This window comes from Muntiacus reevesi, chromosome 22 (genome assembly GCF_963930625.1).
Source record: "Muntiacus reevesi chromosome 22, mMunRee1.1, whole genome shotgun sequence".
Taxonomy (NCBI): domain Eukaryota; kingdom Metazoa; phylum Chordata; class Mammalia; order Artiodactyla; family Cervidae; genus Muntiacus; species Muntiacus reevesi.
The window spans coordinates 3,206,574-3,222,039 of NC_089270.1; the positions used below are offsets into that span (position 1 = coordinate 3,206,574).

Here is a 15,466-nt window from a genome sequence, read left to right on the forward strand (position 1 = left end):
GAGAATCCGCCTGCAGTGTGGGAGGCTTGGTTGATCCCTGGGTAGGGAAGATCCCTTGGAGAAGGGAACGGCTACCCACTCCAGTGTTCTTGCCTGGAGAATCCCATGGACAGCGGAGCCTGGCGGGCTACCGTCCATGGGGTCTCAAAGAGTCGGACACGACTGAGCAACTCACATTTTCACTTTCACTGGTGGGCGTGAGGTAGTATCTTGTTGGCATTTGGACTTGCATTTCCTTAATGACAGTGGTAGTAAGCATCTTTGATTTGCTTCTTGGCTGTGGATGTATCTTCTTTGGAAGAAAATGTCGCTTCACGTCGTTTGCCCGTTTTTTAACTGAGCCCTTTGTCTTTTTGTTGTTGAGCTGTAAGAATTCTTGATATATTCTGGATCCTCAGCCCCTATCAGATCTATGATTTGCAGCTATTTTCTCCCATCTGTAGTTTATCTTTCCACTTTCTGTCATGCTGAAGACAGTATGTTGGTGTGATTTTTTTGGTACCTTGTAAAAATAAACCCGGGTGTGGCTCAGCTAGTAAAGAATCCGCCTGCAATGCGAGAGACCTGGGTTCAACTCCTGGGTTGGGAAGATCCCCTGGAGAAGGGAAGGCTACCCACTCCAGTATTCTGGCCTGGAGAATCCCATGGACTGTACAGTCCATGGGGTTGCAAGGAGTCAGACGCGACTGAGCGACTTTCACTTTCATGTAGAAATAAGTCAAACCAGCCAGTGTCCTTTGTTTTGATTATTTTGCTATTTTAATTGAGTTGGATGGATTTTAAAAACAATAAAAACAGTAAAACCCTCATGGAGAAAAGCGAGCAATACAGAGATATGAAAATGACCCGTGGTTTTCAGCCCCCTGTCCTATCCCTCCCCTGGGGAAGTAACGTTAGCTCGGTGTCCCGAGATTCACGGGTGCGGGGACCTGGCCCCCTCTGCCTCCTGGGGGTGGTGGAGACGGGAGAAGTGGCTGCTCCTGGAGGCGGGTCTCTGCTCCCAGGCCTGGCCCCCAGTGGGCAGGGGCACGTCCGCACACACGCCCTGGACGGCCTGGAGCGTCACGGGCCCCGACCCCTCCCCACGGTGTGGACTCCCCGCTGCACGGCCGGCCTGCGCGCCTGCGTCGGCGGTGGGGGCTGGCTGTGGCCCCAGCTGATGCGGCAGATCCGAGTCCCCGTCCCCGGCAGACACACCTCTGCTTTCTGCTTCTTCCAGGCGGGGGAGAAGCACTACCACCCTCTGTGCGCGCTATGTGTCCGGTGCGGCCGGATGTTCGCAGAAGGCGAGGAGATGTACCTGCAAGGTAAGAAGAGGAGCGTGCTGCCCGAGACCCGGGGGCACCAGACGGGCGCTCGGGGATCCACGCCCTGTTCCGGTGCGCTGGCGGGTCAGTGAGCTTTCCTGCTGCTTAGGGAGCCCTGCCTCCCCGCGGGGACGGGTGTCAGGGCCGGCAGGCTCTCCCCGCAGGGACCCTATTCAAGAGCAGGACCCAGGACTGGTGGACGTGTGGGTCCCAGTAGCATGCGGCCTGTGGTCGCTTCAAAGGCTGTCCTGAAAGGCCCTTAGCCCAGTGGGGGCGGGCAGACAAGTCTCAGGGTTTCCCCCCACCCCTCCCTCTAACCCTGCAGGCTGATGCCGGGGTGTGGAGGCCACGGGCTGCTCCTGAGGCTTCTTTCCCGGTCAGGGAAGTCGCCAAAGCATCAGTAAAGAGAGCTTTAGAGAAAGGCCTGGCCAACCTTCTCATGCATTCTGTGGGAAATCCCGGAGCCATTCACCATTCAAATCACAGTAACCGTAGAAAAAGGCGTCCTGTGGCCCCAGACCGGGAGAAACAGCAGGTCACGGCCAGGCGTCCCCTCCGTCCTTCTGCAGGGGGCCTTCATAGCTCACGGCTGCTTGTTTTTAAAAAAAATTATATCAACACTCAGACCAGAGCACCCAGCTCCCAGCTGTTTCTTCACATGCTTATTGCCCGGGGTGCAGGCAGGTCTCCTTTGAACTGCACCTAGTCTTATCATTTGATGAACCTCTCCCCCACCACCACCACCTGTGGCTTATTCATTCCTGACCTTGATAAAGAAAGATGGTTCGCATGCTTGTCAAAACGGTAGGAAGATGGTATACAGGTCATGGCAGTCAGGGAGAGGGATCCGGCTAAATTCGCCAAGGACGGTGCAGGGGATTTATAGCCAAGGCGCTGGGGGTCGGGGAAATGGGTGGATGGAAAATTATCAAGAGGAGAGCCAGAGGGGGACCCCTTGCTGAAGGCAGGCAGGGGCCTAGAGGCCAAGTCAGAGGTGGGGGCTGAGGAGCTTGGGCATCTATCAAGGGTTGGGGAGTCCCCGCGCCCCCCACCCCTCCCCGCTAAGACAGCTCAGCTGGATTCTCGCTGGACCTGGGTCGCAGGTTGAAGGCCTTCCCTGAGGGGCCCAACAGGATGGTTGGATGCTGAGACCCCTCCCCTGCCCCCCACCGCGGTCACAGCGTCTTTTCTGTCTCGTGACCCTGGAGGCAAGCCGAGCGGGCTGCACAGTGGCCCCCAGATGGGCCGTGGGATGACCTCACCCGGGGACCGTGGGGCACACAGGCCTGCCTTTCTGAGACAAGCTCGGGAGCTGACGTCAGCCAGGACGGCCTGGTCCCTGTGTCCCCTCTTGTTCTTCAGTCTTAAGAGCTTATCAAAGGGGTCCTTTAGGCCCCTCCCAGCTGTGCCGGGTGTCTTGGGTGGGGAGGAGGCCCCCTGCAGCCCGAGGCGCCCACCCCCCACTGCGACAGCGCTTTCGGGACGTGCTGATACCAAAGCTCGGGACACGAGCTCGCCATCAAGGGGACCCAGTCTCAGGACAAAGATGCTCTTCATGACTCTGGCCTGAGGCCGGCTCCCCGTTTCTAAAGCCGGACCTGCCCTGACCTTCTGTGGGGTGTCGAAGCCTGCCCACCCCGCCAGCCTCCCGTTCCCCAGTCTGTGCCCTGAGGGTGCAGACCCGGTGGGTGGTTTTCATGCCTGCTCCACAGAGCATGGGAGTCGCGTGGTGAGGCCCCCACCCTGCACAGATGCCGTGAGACCCTCTGCCTGCCTCCACCTGCGTGCTGGGGCTCCAGGAGAGTGTGTTTGATGGGTGAATCCCGAGCAGTAAAAGCTCAGGGGAGCAGGGTCCCGAGCCCTCTGGCCTCCGAGGGAGATGAGGCAGCCCCCCCACCACAAACTCCCACCAAATACCAGCCCTGCCGCCCACCCCTGGACGCACCTGCCTGTCTGCAGACTCGGTACACGGGGAAGGAGGTTGGCGCTCACTCATTATCAGAGGTGGCTGTTACGTTAGTCACTCAGTTGTGTCCCGCTCTTTTGTAGCCCCATGGACTGTAGCCCGCCCGACTCCTCTGTCCATGGCGTTCTCCAGGCAAGAATACCGGAGTGGGTTGCCATTTCCTCCTCCAGGGGATCTTCCTGACACAGGGATTGAATTCGAGTCTTCTGGGCGGGTGGATTCTTTACCACTGAGCCACAGGGAAGCCCAATTATCAGGGGTACTCAGATTAAAATAACGATTAGATGCTATGTTCCCCATTGGATCAACAAAGGTTCAAAGGACCAATGAACTCCACTGTTTGGAGAACTGGAGTAGACAGGCCTCTTACCTGGCTGGTGGATCAAAAATTGTGAAATTGCCAAAATGCCTCAAAGAGCCTTAAAAATGCTCACAACTCTCTAAGCCAGGACCCACGTTTAGGAAGCCTTCAAGTCAGTAAGAGAGATGAAGTGGAACTTGTGTTTCATGGAGTTCGCACAACTTTATTTAGAAATAAAATGTCGGAAATAACAGGGAGCAGATAAACAGATTCCTACTGATCCTTACGATCAATAGGAATATTATGGAATATATTGGAAAATATATATGGAAAAATAATAGGAATATTATGCAGCCCTTAAAAGTTACACTTTTGATATTTAATTATGTGGAGGAACACTAAGACATTTTAAATCAACAATCACAGAATACAAAACTGTGTGCTGCTGCTGCTGCTAGTCAGTCGTGTCCGACTCTGTGCGACCCCATAGACGGCAGTCCACCAGGCTCCCCCGTCCCTGGGATTCTCCAGGCAAGAATCCTAGAGTGGGTTGCCATTTCCTTCTCCAGTGCATGAAAGTGAAAATTGAAAGTGAAGTCGCTCAGTCATGTCCGACTCTGTGCGACCCCGTGGACTGTAGCCTACCAGGCTCCTCCGTCCATGGGCGTTTCCAGGCAAGAGGACTGGAGTAGGGTGCCATTGCCTTCTCCAAAACTGTGTGCAAACATTGTATTTAATGTGCACGCGTACACTGGACGACAGCAAGTAGGAGACCGCAGATGACTCTCATTTCTTCAAGGTCTTGTTTAAATTTTAATAAGGAGTATCTGTTACTGGGAGTTCCCTGGTAGGTTCAGCGGCTTAGACTCCTCACTACCAGTGCAGGGGGCACAAGTTCAATCTCTGGTCAGGGAACTAGATCCCACGCCCTGCAACTAAGGATCCTCCATGATCCTAAGACTTGCAGCAGCCAGATAAGATTTTTTTTTTTCAAAAGAACATCTATTACCTTTGTAATCATAAACTATTTTTTTAAAAAAGAAAAGCTACGCACACACCAATCAAATCCCAGTCTGTCTGGGAACTCCAAGTTGGTGCAGGTGTTGTTCCAGGGAGGGGCAGAAATGAGCTCCCTTCCCAAGTGTTAACTCGCATGACCTAGAGGCTCTGCAAGCAGAAACAGGGTGTCGCTCCTTCCTGCCACAGGTTTAAGGTCCCTACGATGTGTCAGGCCCCCTACTGTGTCTACTCTGTGTGGCTTGTTCGGGGGACCTGAGACGCAACTCCCATCTCCCAAGGGGGCGTGGGCTGGCCTGGCACTGGTGGGCGGACGCCTTCTCCCCGCAGAGGGCGTGTGAGCGGGCTGTGGGTGGGGGGAGAGCGCAAGGGGGTCCGGCTGAGTTTCAGCGAGGGGGGTAGCAGTTATTACCTGAAGTTATTACTCTTGTTTCATTGTATTAAGTTCTCCCAGTGGTCTGCTGAGGTAGGATTATTGTTGGCCCTGTGTGAAGGTGGGAAAAGCCTGAGGTCTAGGGAGGTCGAGTTTGAATTGGAGAAGAGCAGGACCCCTGGGTGGGGTCGGGGGAGGGTGCTAGTGGTAAAGAACACGCCTGCCAGTGCAGGAGACATAAGAGATACAGCATCGATCCTTGGGTGGGGAAGGTCCCCTGGAGGAGGGCACCCCACCCCAGTTTTCTTGCCTGGAGAATCCCATGGACAGAGGAGCCTGGCGGGCTATGCTCCCTAGAGGCAGACACGACGAAGCACCTTAGCATACACACAGGGCCCTTGCAGCCCTTGGGGACCTGTGACCTTGATGGTGGGGCCATAGACGGGGAAGCTGGGTGGGGCCGGCAGGACTGAGACAGCTCAGACACCACGGGAATCAGTGAGGGGCTGGACCCCGGCCCGCAGTCCCACTCTCCAGCCCACACCTCAGGTTCCCACCTGAGGGGCCTCCTTCCCGCCTTCCAGCTGAGAGCCCCGCCCCAAAGCCGTCTTCTCCCATACAGGTCACGCCCAGCTCCAGCCTCCACTGGGCCCCTGGCTGGGCCTGGCCACTGCCCACCTCACGGAGAGGAACTGGTGGAGGCCACACAGCAGCCCCCTTTATCTGCTGCCTGAATTGTCTGGCTCTGAATAGAAGCCACACACAGAGCCCTCCTCGAAGGCCTCCTCTGGGTGCTGGGGATCCGAGGGATCCCCTGGGAGCACTGGCTCATGGTGAAGCGCTACCTGTTTATTCCATGTCTCCAGTGGGACTGTGAGCCCCTGGGCCCGGTGAGCCCCAGACCCAGGAGCAATTTGCACTGAGGAGGGGGCGGGGCCAGTGTGACCATCACAGAGGAGGGGGCGGGGCCCAGTGTGACCATCACGGAGGAGGGGGCGGGGCCAAGTGTGACCATCACGGAGGAGGGGGCGGGGCCCAGTGTGACCGTCACGGAGGAGGGGGCGGGGCCCAGTGTGAGCCTCACAGAGGAGGGGGCGGGGCCCAGTGTGAGCCTCACAGAGGAGGGGGCAGGGCCCAGTGTGACCATCACAGAGGAGGGGGCGGGGCCCAGTGTGACCATCACAGAGGAGGGGGCGGGGCCCAGTGTGACCAGCACAGAGGAGGGGGCGGGGCCCAGTGTGACCATCACAGAGGAGGGGGTGGGGCCCAGTGTGAGCCTCACAGAGGGGGCGGGGCCCAGTGTGACCATCACAGAGGAGGGGGCGGGGCCCAGTGTGACCATCACAGAGGAGGGGGCGGGGCCCAGTGTGACCAGCACAGAGGCGGGGGCGGGGCCCAGTGTGACCAACACAGAGGAGGGGGCGGGGCCAAGTGTGACCATCACGGAGGAAGGGGCGGGGCCCAGTGTGAGCAGCACAGAGGAGGGGGCGGGGCCCAGTGTGACCAGCACAGAGGAGGGGGCGGGGCCCAGTGTGACCATCACAGAGGAGGGGGTGGGGCCCAGTGTGAGCCTCACAGAGGGGGCGGGGCCCAGTGTGACCATCACAGAGGAGGGGGGCGGGGCCCAGTGTGACCAGCACAGAGGAGGGGGCGGGGCCAAGTGTGACCATCACGGAGGAGGGGGCGGGGCCCAGTGTGACCATCACAGAGGAGGGGGCGGGGCCCTGTGTGACCATCACAGAGGAGGGGGCGGGGCCCAGAGTGACCATCACAGAGGAGGGGGCGGGGCCCAGTGTGACCATCACAGAGGAGGGCGTGGGCCCAGTGTGACCAGCACAGAGGCGGGGGCGGGGCCCAGTGTGATCAGCACAGAGGAGGGGGCGGGGCCCAGTGTGACCATCACAGAGGAGGGCGTGGGCCCAGTGTGATCAGCACAGGAGGGGGCGGGGCCCAGTGTGACCATCACAGAGGAGGGGGTGGGGCTCAGTCATGTCCGACTCTTTCCAGACCCAAGGGCCTACCACGCTCCTCCATCCATGGGATTTCATCTGGGAATCCACACTAACTCTTCCTCTTGGCAATCTGTCCGCAGGCTCCTCCATTTGGCACCCGGCCTGTCGACAAGCAGCCAGAACTGAAGACAAAAACAAGGTTGGTGGAATTCTCCCGATGCCCTTTCCCCAGTCTCTGAGCGACATCACACAGTTAAGGAGGTGCTGATTTGCCTGCAGGCTCAGTGGTCAGTCCCAGCAGGCCGTGGGGCAGGTGACCCGAGGCCCACGAGTGTCCGGGTGGAAAGAGCAGGTCAGCTGCTGGCCGGCCCAGGGGCTCCCTGCCCTGGCCCTCCTTTGTCCGGTGGATGCCTGTGGCTGTGCAAGTTTAGGGACCACTGAAAAGGTAGCGGATCTCTAAGAGTCCCCAAGAGCATCCATGCTTCTGATGCCAACAGCTGCTTCACAGGGTCTCCCCAGCTGCCCTCAGGTTCGATAACAAGTTAGAAGGACTCAGTGCAAAGTGTCACAGCCCAGTTACAGTTTATCCCGGGGAGGATGGCGTGGACTCAGCTAGCGTGAGGCAGGGTCCCAGGGGGAGGTCTGGACCCAGGCTGCCGCCGTCCTCTCCTGGTGGAGTCCGGATTCCCCACCTCCCAGCGCCGGCACACACGAGGCGTTGCCAACCAGGGAAGCCCCGTGGCCGGAGATCTTATCGGGACTCCGTTAGTCAATGGACTGCTCTATTGATTGATTGCCATGTGGTTGCTTTCACTCTCCCGGTGACATCACCCAGGATCACCAGCATCTCAGGGCTGGTCTTTCTGGCATGACCTGCCCCACCCTGAGACCTGGGGGTTGTGGTGGGCACCCTCTCCCCGAACACAGAGCTCTTACCAGGTATGACACTGATCACCTTCCAGAAGCAAGGCAGGGCCCCTGTCTAGGCCAGGCCAGCCCTCCCTCTGGGCCAGGCGAGACTTCATCCCGCAGAGGCCCTGCTGGGGCGCCCAGCCAGAGGTGCCGCGTGAGGGAGGGGGCCGGCCTGCCTCGGAGCCCTCCTGGGCTGGTGTCCCCGAGAGAGACAGAAATCAGTGCCTCAACAAACAAGTGATGCAATGGGCTGGGGGGACCAGAGAGCAGGGGAAGGACCAACTTTCCTGGGGATGGTGGCGGGGGGACACGGAGGGATCCTCCGGAGGAGTTGAGCAGGAGTGGAGCCTGGGAGATAAGATAGTGCCAGCCCTGAAGAGAGGTGGGGGGTCCTGGGCAGGGCTGGGGGCTCAGGCAAAGGCCCTGGGGCAGAGCAGTCCAGCTTCCTTTGGCTGGGGTGGACAGCAGGGCAGGGGTCCTCCGCCCGCACCTGCAGAAACATGTTCCTCCAGCCGGGGCCACCCACTTGTGCCTGGCATCCGGCCTCCCAGCAAACTCCTCCTGTGGGCTCTCAGATTCGCCTAGAATATCATCCCCTGAAACCTCGCAGACGCCTTCGCTCACACCCTCTTCCCCCGGAGCCTCCTCTCCAGGCTCCAGGTTCCTCCATCTTGAACCCCCTGGCCCCGAGCCGAGCCCTGGCAGATGACAGAGAAGTGTTTGCAGGATGAAGGGAGGAAGCGAATCTGGGTGAACTGCAGCCCTGGGGCCCCCCAGGCCCCTTGAGGGGAGGCGTGGCAGCCAGCTTTGCTGTCAGGGACCACCCCCACCCCTGCATGACCCCCGCTGGGATCCACACCCTGCAGATGCCAGGAGCAAGTGCACATGCCCCCCCACTCCGGGAGGTGAGTGGTGTGTGACCCACAGAACTCCTGGCCTCGTCCCAGTGACCCCCAGCCTCCCACGCCACCCCCATGCAGGGCGCCCAGGCCTCGCCAAGACTTTGAAAGTCGCCAAACAGGCTACGGGTGAGCCACTGGGCAGATGGGCCCTTGAAGACCCTGGTGACTCAAATGCCCCATAGTGGCGGCAGGTCTGCATCCAGATGGGGAAACGACAGCTGGGGGACCCAGGGTGGCCGACATGCCTGCGGGAAATCAAGCGGGGTGTGCGGAGTCACTGTGGGATTCCCGCAAGAGCTGGGACCCAGGCCTCTCGGAATCAAGGCTGGGGGGGAGCACAGGGCTTGCTTTGCTGGTGGCAGCTCCAGGTCAAGAGGTCAAGCTGAACAGCGGGTGGGGGTATGGTCCCTGAGTGGAGGTGGGGGGTGCTGAGCGGAGCGGAGGCTGGAGAATGAGGCAGGGCCCCAGGATGAGCTTGGGAGGCAGACTGCTCTTGGGGAGGGGATCTCAGTGGCCCTCTGAGGGTCTCTTGCATCTGCGTGCGTCAGAAGGGGACCACTGCCCAGAGAAACTCTGGCCCTGAAGGACAGGGGCAGAGCTGTGCTGTTGGGGGCACTCGGCTCTTTGCTGGAGATGCTGGTTCTGCTCACTGAGTCCTTTAGTGACACTTCCACCGTGGGAGCAAGGGGATCCAGGGCTGCAGAGCCCCCCACCCTCAGCCGTGGGGAGTGGCTGGGGCCCAAACGGAAACCGTCCCCAGACCCAGCAGACGCGATGGTGCCCAGGGCTGGGAATTTGCGGCGGAGGGGCTGGTTCAGAGATGCACCCTCATGAACATTGTCCTGGGAGACGGGACGGGTCGCGGGCTGGTGGAGGGACCCTCCTCCTCGTGTGGGCCCCTCAGGGAGGGTGGGACCCACCAGTTGAGCAGACGCTTGCCACGCCCATTCTGAAAGAAGTCAGTGGAGGGAAAGTCTCTCTTTTCCTCTAGCAGTTGATCTCAGTGGGTTAGGAAGCCTCTGCTTTTCATGGGTCCACCGCTTCATGATTCATTCATTCAGCACAGCTTCAGCGAGGGTCTGGCTCTGCCAAGCCCAGTTCTCAGCCTGGGGCACCGAGGTGATGTCACGAGTCCTGGCCCGAAGCTGCTGCTGATCGGAGGATAGAGGCAGGACCTGTGGATTTACCTGCAGGCCACGTCCGAGGGCCGTGGGGACCGTCCCACTGTACCTGGCCTGGCGTGAGGACCTGGGGAAAGGTGACCGTGGGCCAGGGCAGGAGGGCTCCATGGAGTGAGTGCCCAGGGTCCTCTGTGCCCTGCGCCTCCCCCGGCCGGGTCAGACTGACCAGTGCCAGCCCCGGATCCTGCACCCACTATTGAGCTGGCCTCAGGGCCTCCAGGGCCCAGCTCGGGCCTGGAGCCAGCAGGCACATCTGCTCTCTGCCTGGAGCCCCGCCCTGGATGACCACGGGCCACTGGCCCAGCAAGAAGGAGACCTTCTGGGCGCTGGAGGCTGGCAGGACAGGGCAGAAAGAAGGACCACATTGTCTTGGGGGCTGGTCACGGCCCCAGAGTTGGCTTCCGGGGCTCGTCTCCACAGATGCTTCGGGAAAATTGAGGGCAGAGGCTGGCAGCCTGGGGACAGCTGTCCCTCGCGTCCGGCAACAGGATCCAGGCCCTGGTCATGCCCTGCGTGTCCCTTGGTTCACCCTCCCCACCCCTGCCCCTCAGAGCCTCTTCTGTCTTGCCTGAGAAATGAGAATAAACCCTGGGCAGGCCAGGCAACAAATGGACAGGGCAGTGGGTGGAAGGGGCAGTCGGTGTGCAGGGCAGTGAGTGGGCAGTGAATGGGCAGAGCAGCAGGTGGACAGGACAGTCAGTGGGCAGGGCAGTCAGTGGGCAGAGCAGCAGGTGGATAGGGCAGTCAGTGAGTAGGGTAGCAGGTGGACCGTGTGGTGGGTGGGCAGGGCAGTCAGTGGGCAGGGCAGCGGGTGGGCAGGGCAGTCCATGGGCAGAGTGGTCAGTGGGTAGGGTAGCAGGTGGTCAGGGTGGGCACAGATGACTTTCCTGGACAATCAGGCCCCATGGAGACAGCTCTCCCAGCCTGCTGACCACCCCTGGCCTGCGCAGCGGGAGAGAGCGGTGTTTTTCTGTAGTGTTTGTTGAGTGGGAGCCAGCTAATGAACATGAACCTGCTGGACCCGGTCAGCTCTGGGCCAGCCTGGCGGGGTCGGCTGGGCAGCCGTCAGCCCCGGGGATACCGCAGAGGTGGCGTCACTCTCTCTGAGTCTGGCCTCCGGGCAGAGGTGGCTCCGCCGTAACCTGGCAACCCAGATGAGAGCTAAGTTGCCCATCTGGAGGGGTGCTCAGTGGTCGGCTAACTAGGCATGCCAGGCCCAGTGGGCTCCAGGACCCCCCTCCGGCTCCAGAGGCCAGCTCGGGGCTCCCTGTGAGTGCTGGGAGAGGGAGAGCAGCCCTTTCACTCCTGGAAAAACCCTGACTGCGTGCCCCCCAGGACAAGGATGTGCGTCCACCGAGGGTGCCCGGGGGGAGACCCGTCGGAAGGCTGTGGTCCTAACGGCCCGTCCCCAGCGCCTCGCTGGGCGTCGGATCGAACCGTCATCCAACACACGTTCACCAAGCACCTGCTGTGCATCCAGGCTGGGCGCCGGGAACGCAGAGGTGAACGAGGTGGCAGGTGTGAACAGCACCCCGGAGAACGCAGCTGGGTGCTGGGTTTGACTGTGAGGCTCCTTTGGGCCAGTTGGAGGCACGGTAGAGAGGAGGTGAGAGAAAGCCCAGGTCTCCTGATTCTGGGGGGAACCGCCTGGACTCAGCCCCCTTCCGTCTGGGCTCCCGGACCCAGGGGCATCGCGGTGGGGTGAAGAGGCGCACTGTTCTTCTCCCCGCCCCCCCCCCATTTCTCCTGGGCTGGGAACTGGGTCATGGCGGGGACACCGTGTAGCCGCCCAGCTGCTCGGGACCCTGAAATGTGCAGGAGAAAGCCGGAGCCCCCTGCTGCCGTGCCAACAGCCCAGGCCCCCTTCCACCGGGGTCGTGGTGTCAGTAACCCCGGTGCCACCCTGACAAAGCCAGGAAACGTCCCTCGGGGCCTGGGGTCTTTTCTTGTGGCTCTGTCGTTGCTCTCAGCTTTGGGGCGCTTTCTTCTGAAACACCCAGTGTTAGTCGGCTTTGTGAAGAAGGGACTTCCTGTCGTGAGCCGGAATCAGCTGAACTGAGATAAAAGCAAGGGTGATTCACCAGAGCCAAGCCCTTAGCAGGCTGCGCCTCTGAGTCCTCAGCAACGGAAAGATCCTTCCAGGCAGGTTTTTCCGCTTCACAGAGGAGGAAGCTGAGAGCCTAAGGTTGTTTTCAGAGGTGCCAAACATACGCACACAGCGTTTCTGCCTAGCCAAACAGGCAGCCTGGCCACCGGAACAGCGGTAAAACACAGATCCTGTGTTTCCCGCCTCCCACGATGCGTCTCCCTTGAAACGGCAGCTCGTGATGTGTGTCTTCCTGGGGGTGGCCGAGCCTCAGGGGTCAGGCTGAGCTTCTCGAGGGGCCCCAGCCCCTTGCCAGCCTTTGCGAGCCTGTGGTCTGCGGGGACAGGCAGACCCCTGAGTCGATGCCCCGTCCCGTGTGTGCAGCCGGGCCATGGGGCCTCAGAGAGGATGCCAGGGTGATACCCGGGGAAAGGAGGCGGGCTGGACCGGCTGACGAGTGACCGAGCGCGGCGGTGACGACGGAGCTTCACGCCCTGTCCTTCTCTTTCCTTTCTAGATGCAGAAGCAGGTCTCCCATCAGGTTTACCCGGGCGCCACCCCCTATGCCTTTCAGGTTTGTCCCTGCCGCCGCCGTGTCGGGCTCACGTCTGGTCCTGGTGTCGTCCCATCCCTGCTGGTGTCGCGCTGAGTGTAGGAGGAGCTGTGGGTCATCTCCCTGGAGGGGAGGAGGGGGCGCTCCACGACAGGCGTTTTTGTTGTTGTTCAGTTGGGTCCGACTCTTTGACCCCATGGACCGCAGCACGCCAGGCTTCCCTGTCTTCCCCTAGTACCTGGAGCTTGCTCAAACTCATGTCCATTGAGTCAGTGATGCCATCCAACCATCTCATCCTCTGTCGTCCCCTCCTCCTCCTGCCTTCAGTCTTTCCAGCATCAGGGTCTTTTCCAATGAGTCAGTTCTTTGCATCAGGTGGCCAAAGTATCAGAGTTTCAGCTTCCGCATCAGTCCTTCCAATGAATATTCAGGACTGATTTCCTTTAGGATGGACTTGCAGTTTAAGAGACTCGCAAGAGTCTTCTCCAGGTGTTAGCCACACCAAATGCACTTAAGCAACAGAACTGTGTCCTCTCTCAGCTCTGGAGGCTGGAGCTCCCGAGCCCGCCGGTGGACTTGGCTCCCCATGAGGCTTCTCCTCTGGGCGTGTGCACGGCCGTCTCCTCCCTGTGTCCTCACAAGTCATCCGTCTGTGTCCTAGTCTCCTCTCATAAGGAAGACAGTCAGATCCAGGCCTGTCCTGAAGGCTCCATTTAAGCTTAATTACCTCTTCAAACATCCTACCTCCAAACACCTTCTGGGGTCCTGGGGTATGGGCTTCAACCTATGAGCTTTGGAGGGGAGCGGTTCAGTTCATGATACGGCCCCTCCCAGGCTCCTGGCAGGAGGTGTGGACCGCTGGGAAGGGCTGGACAGAATTTCAGAGGTTGGGGGGGAAGGGGCCTGCTTAGAAAACGAGATAGGAGTTGGACCTCCCTGGCAGCCCTATGGTTAGGACTCCACACTCGCACTGCAGGAGGCACGCAAACCCTGTGATCTGACCAAATTAAAAAAAAGGGGGGGAGAAGCCATGAGCCAGGGGGCGGGGAAAGCAGGAGCCCCTTCGTGGAGGTGGGTTTCATTCGGATGAGGCGAGTGAGAGGCCTGGAAAGTTAGGTGGGTGGGTGGTCCTGGCTGGGGTGAGGGCTGGACCAGGAGAGGGTTCAGGAGCTGCTAGGTCACACCCGGCAGGCGGGGATGGAGACAGGTGCAGAGAGCCGGGCGGGAGCTGGAGAGAACCAGGGTCCTCACGGTGAGGGAGGACCTGATCCAGCGGAGCAGAGGAGATGGATGGTTGGGGGGTCGGTCACCTCGGGGGTGCAGACGTCATGGTCAGAGATGAGTGAGGAGGGCTGGGGGGTGGTTCCCAGCTGCAGTGGGCACGCGAGAAGCACGTCCCAGATGGGACGGCCATCCTATTGAACCACAGAGGCGGGGCTGGAGGCGCTGCAGCCGTCCCCCGGAATCGACGCGGAGAATCCACTCTCCGAGCGGCTTGATCCTGCCTTTGCCGTCGGGGCGCGCAGAATCCTTGAAAACACATCATCGCTTGCTCTCACTCTCCAAGTAAAAGATCATTTCAGCGACCTGAGAGCTTTGTGGTCGCGGAGTGAGTCCATCCGGTCCTGGGAGCACACGGCTCCTTTGCTGGCAGCCAGGGTCACCTGCTGTGTCTCCCAGTGACAGCTTCCTTGTCGTTCATCCAAGCCTACGTGTTTCTCTTTCAACCTGCCCATAGAAAGGGTCTCGTGAGCTCCAGCGTTTCTGCTGGCGCTCGACTCGTGATAGTTGCCTCCGGAAGGTTCTCTGCGTCGACAGAGTCTGCTTCAGCCTCTCCCTGTTTCCTTGTCTCCTAGGAAACCAGGACGTCCTCAGAGAGCATCATTTCGGTACCTGCTTCCAGCACCTCAGGGTCTCCGAGCCGCGTGATTTATGTAAGTCGGATTCCCTCTCTGGAGAGGGGAGGAGACCAGGGGCCCGGGGTCCTTGCTGAGTGTGCCCTCCGGGGGCGCAGGGCGCGGGAGAGATTGGCACAGACCCTGAGGCTGACTCGGGGCCTCCAGCGTGGATGTGCTGTGTGACCGCGGCTGCCGCGGAATGTGGCGTCCGATGCGCAGAGAGATGTACTCACGGCCGTGGTTTACGGCGGTGTCGGTGAGAACACGCCTGCATCCCGCGGCCGGGACTCACCTGGATGAACCGCACTCGCCAGTAACGGTGCAAACCTGCGCCTGTTGGTGCGGCAAGTTCCTGATGTGCATGTGAAGGATGACGTGCGTCACGTGGTCCCATTCTCATTTACGTGTATGTGTATTCGTGTGCACGTAGGTATACATATGTGTATCGTGTGTATTTGAGTATGCGTATGTATGTAGGCATGTGTGTGCATATGTATGGATGGATATGTGTATGCGTGTATCTACGTATGTGCATGTGTGTGTGTGTATGTGCAGGTATGTATATTTTGTGTGTGGGTGTGTGTGTCTCTGTACGTGTACATACAAATCTAAACATGACTGAGAACATTTTAACTAATTGTTGATAGCAATTACCTCTGGGTGGTGGCTTTAGAAATGGAAGCTGACTGTTATAATTACTTGCTAGTTTGCTAGTCTAAAAAGCCTGTGCTGTTGGGGGGGGGAACGGGCAAGCGGGGTGAGCCCTGGACTGGGCGTCCCGGCCCGGCTTCACCCTTGCAGGCTGGTTGGCCAGGACGAGCCTCCTCTCCCATTCCCCCCCACTCACGGCCAGAGTCTGGTTTTTCTCTAACACGATGGAGATCGGGTTCCCTCCTCTCGACACTTCTTTTTAGCCCCCAGAACTCTCTCTGGTTGGACACAGGGCCGTTCCTGCCCTAATTCTGATGGATGATAAGAACCCGGGGTCTAGTCTGCAGGGCGAATGGCCAGATGACCC

At 59.7% G+C, this 15,466-nt stretch overlaps 1 protein-coding gene across 22 annotated transcripts in view; it reads left to right on the forward strand.

Moving 5' to 3' along the window:
• ABLIM2 (actin binding LIM protein family member 2) overlaps positions 1-15,466 on the forward strand; it is a 158,830-nt gene that overhangs the window by 80,134 nt on the left and 63,230 nt on the right. For 12 of the 22 annotated variants that reach the window (XR_010660292.1, XR_010660290.1, XR_010660291.1 and 9 more), the window contains exons 7-10: positions 1,220-1,307; positions 7,057-7,115; positions 12,515-12,571; positions 14,407-14,484. Coding sequence is in view for 17 of the 22 variants with exons in the window: in XM_065914451.1 (XP_065770523.1) it covers positions 1,220-1,307; positions 7,057-7,115; positions 12,515-12,571; positions 14,407-14,484 (282 nt within the window). In the remaining 5 variants the exon portion in view is untranslated. The remainder of the gene's footprint in view (positions 1-1,219; positions 1,308-7,056; positions 7,116-12,514; positions 12,572-14,406; positions 14,485-15,466) is intronic. The other 10 variants (XR_010660293.1, XR_010660294.1, XM_065914467.1 and 7 more) reach the window with 1 other exon arrangement.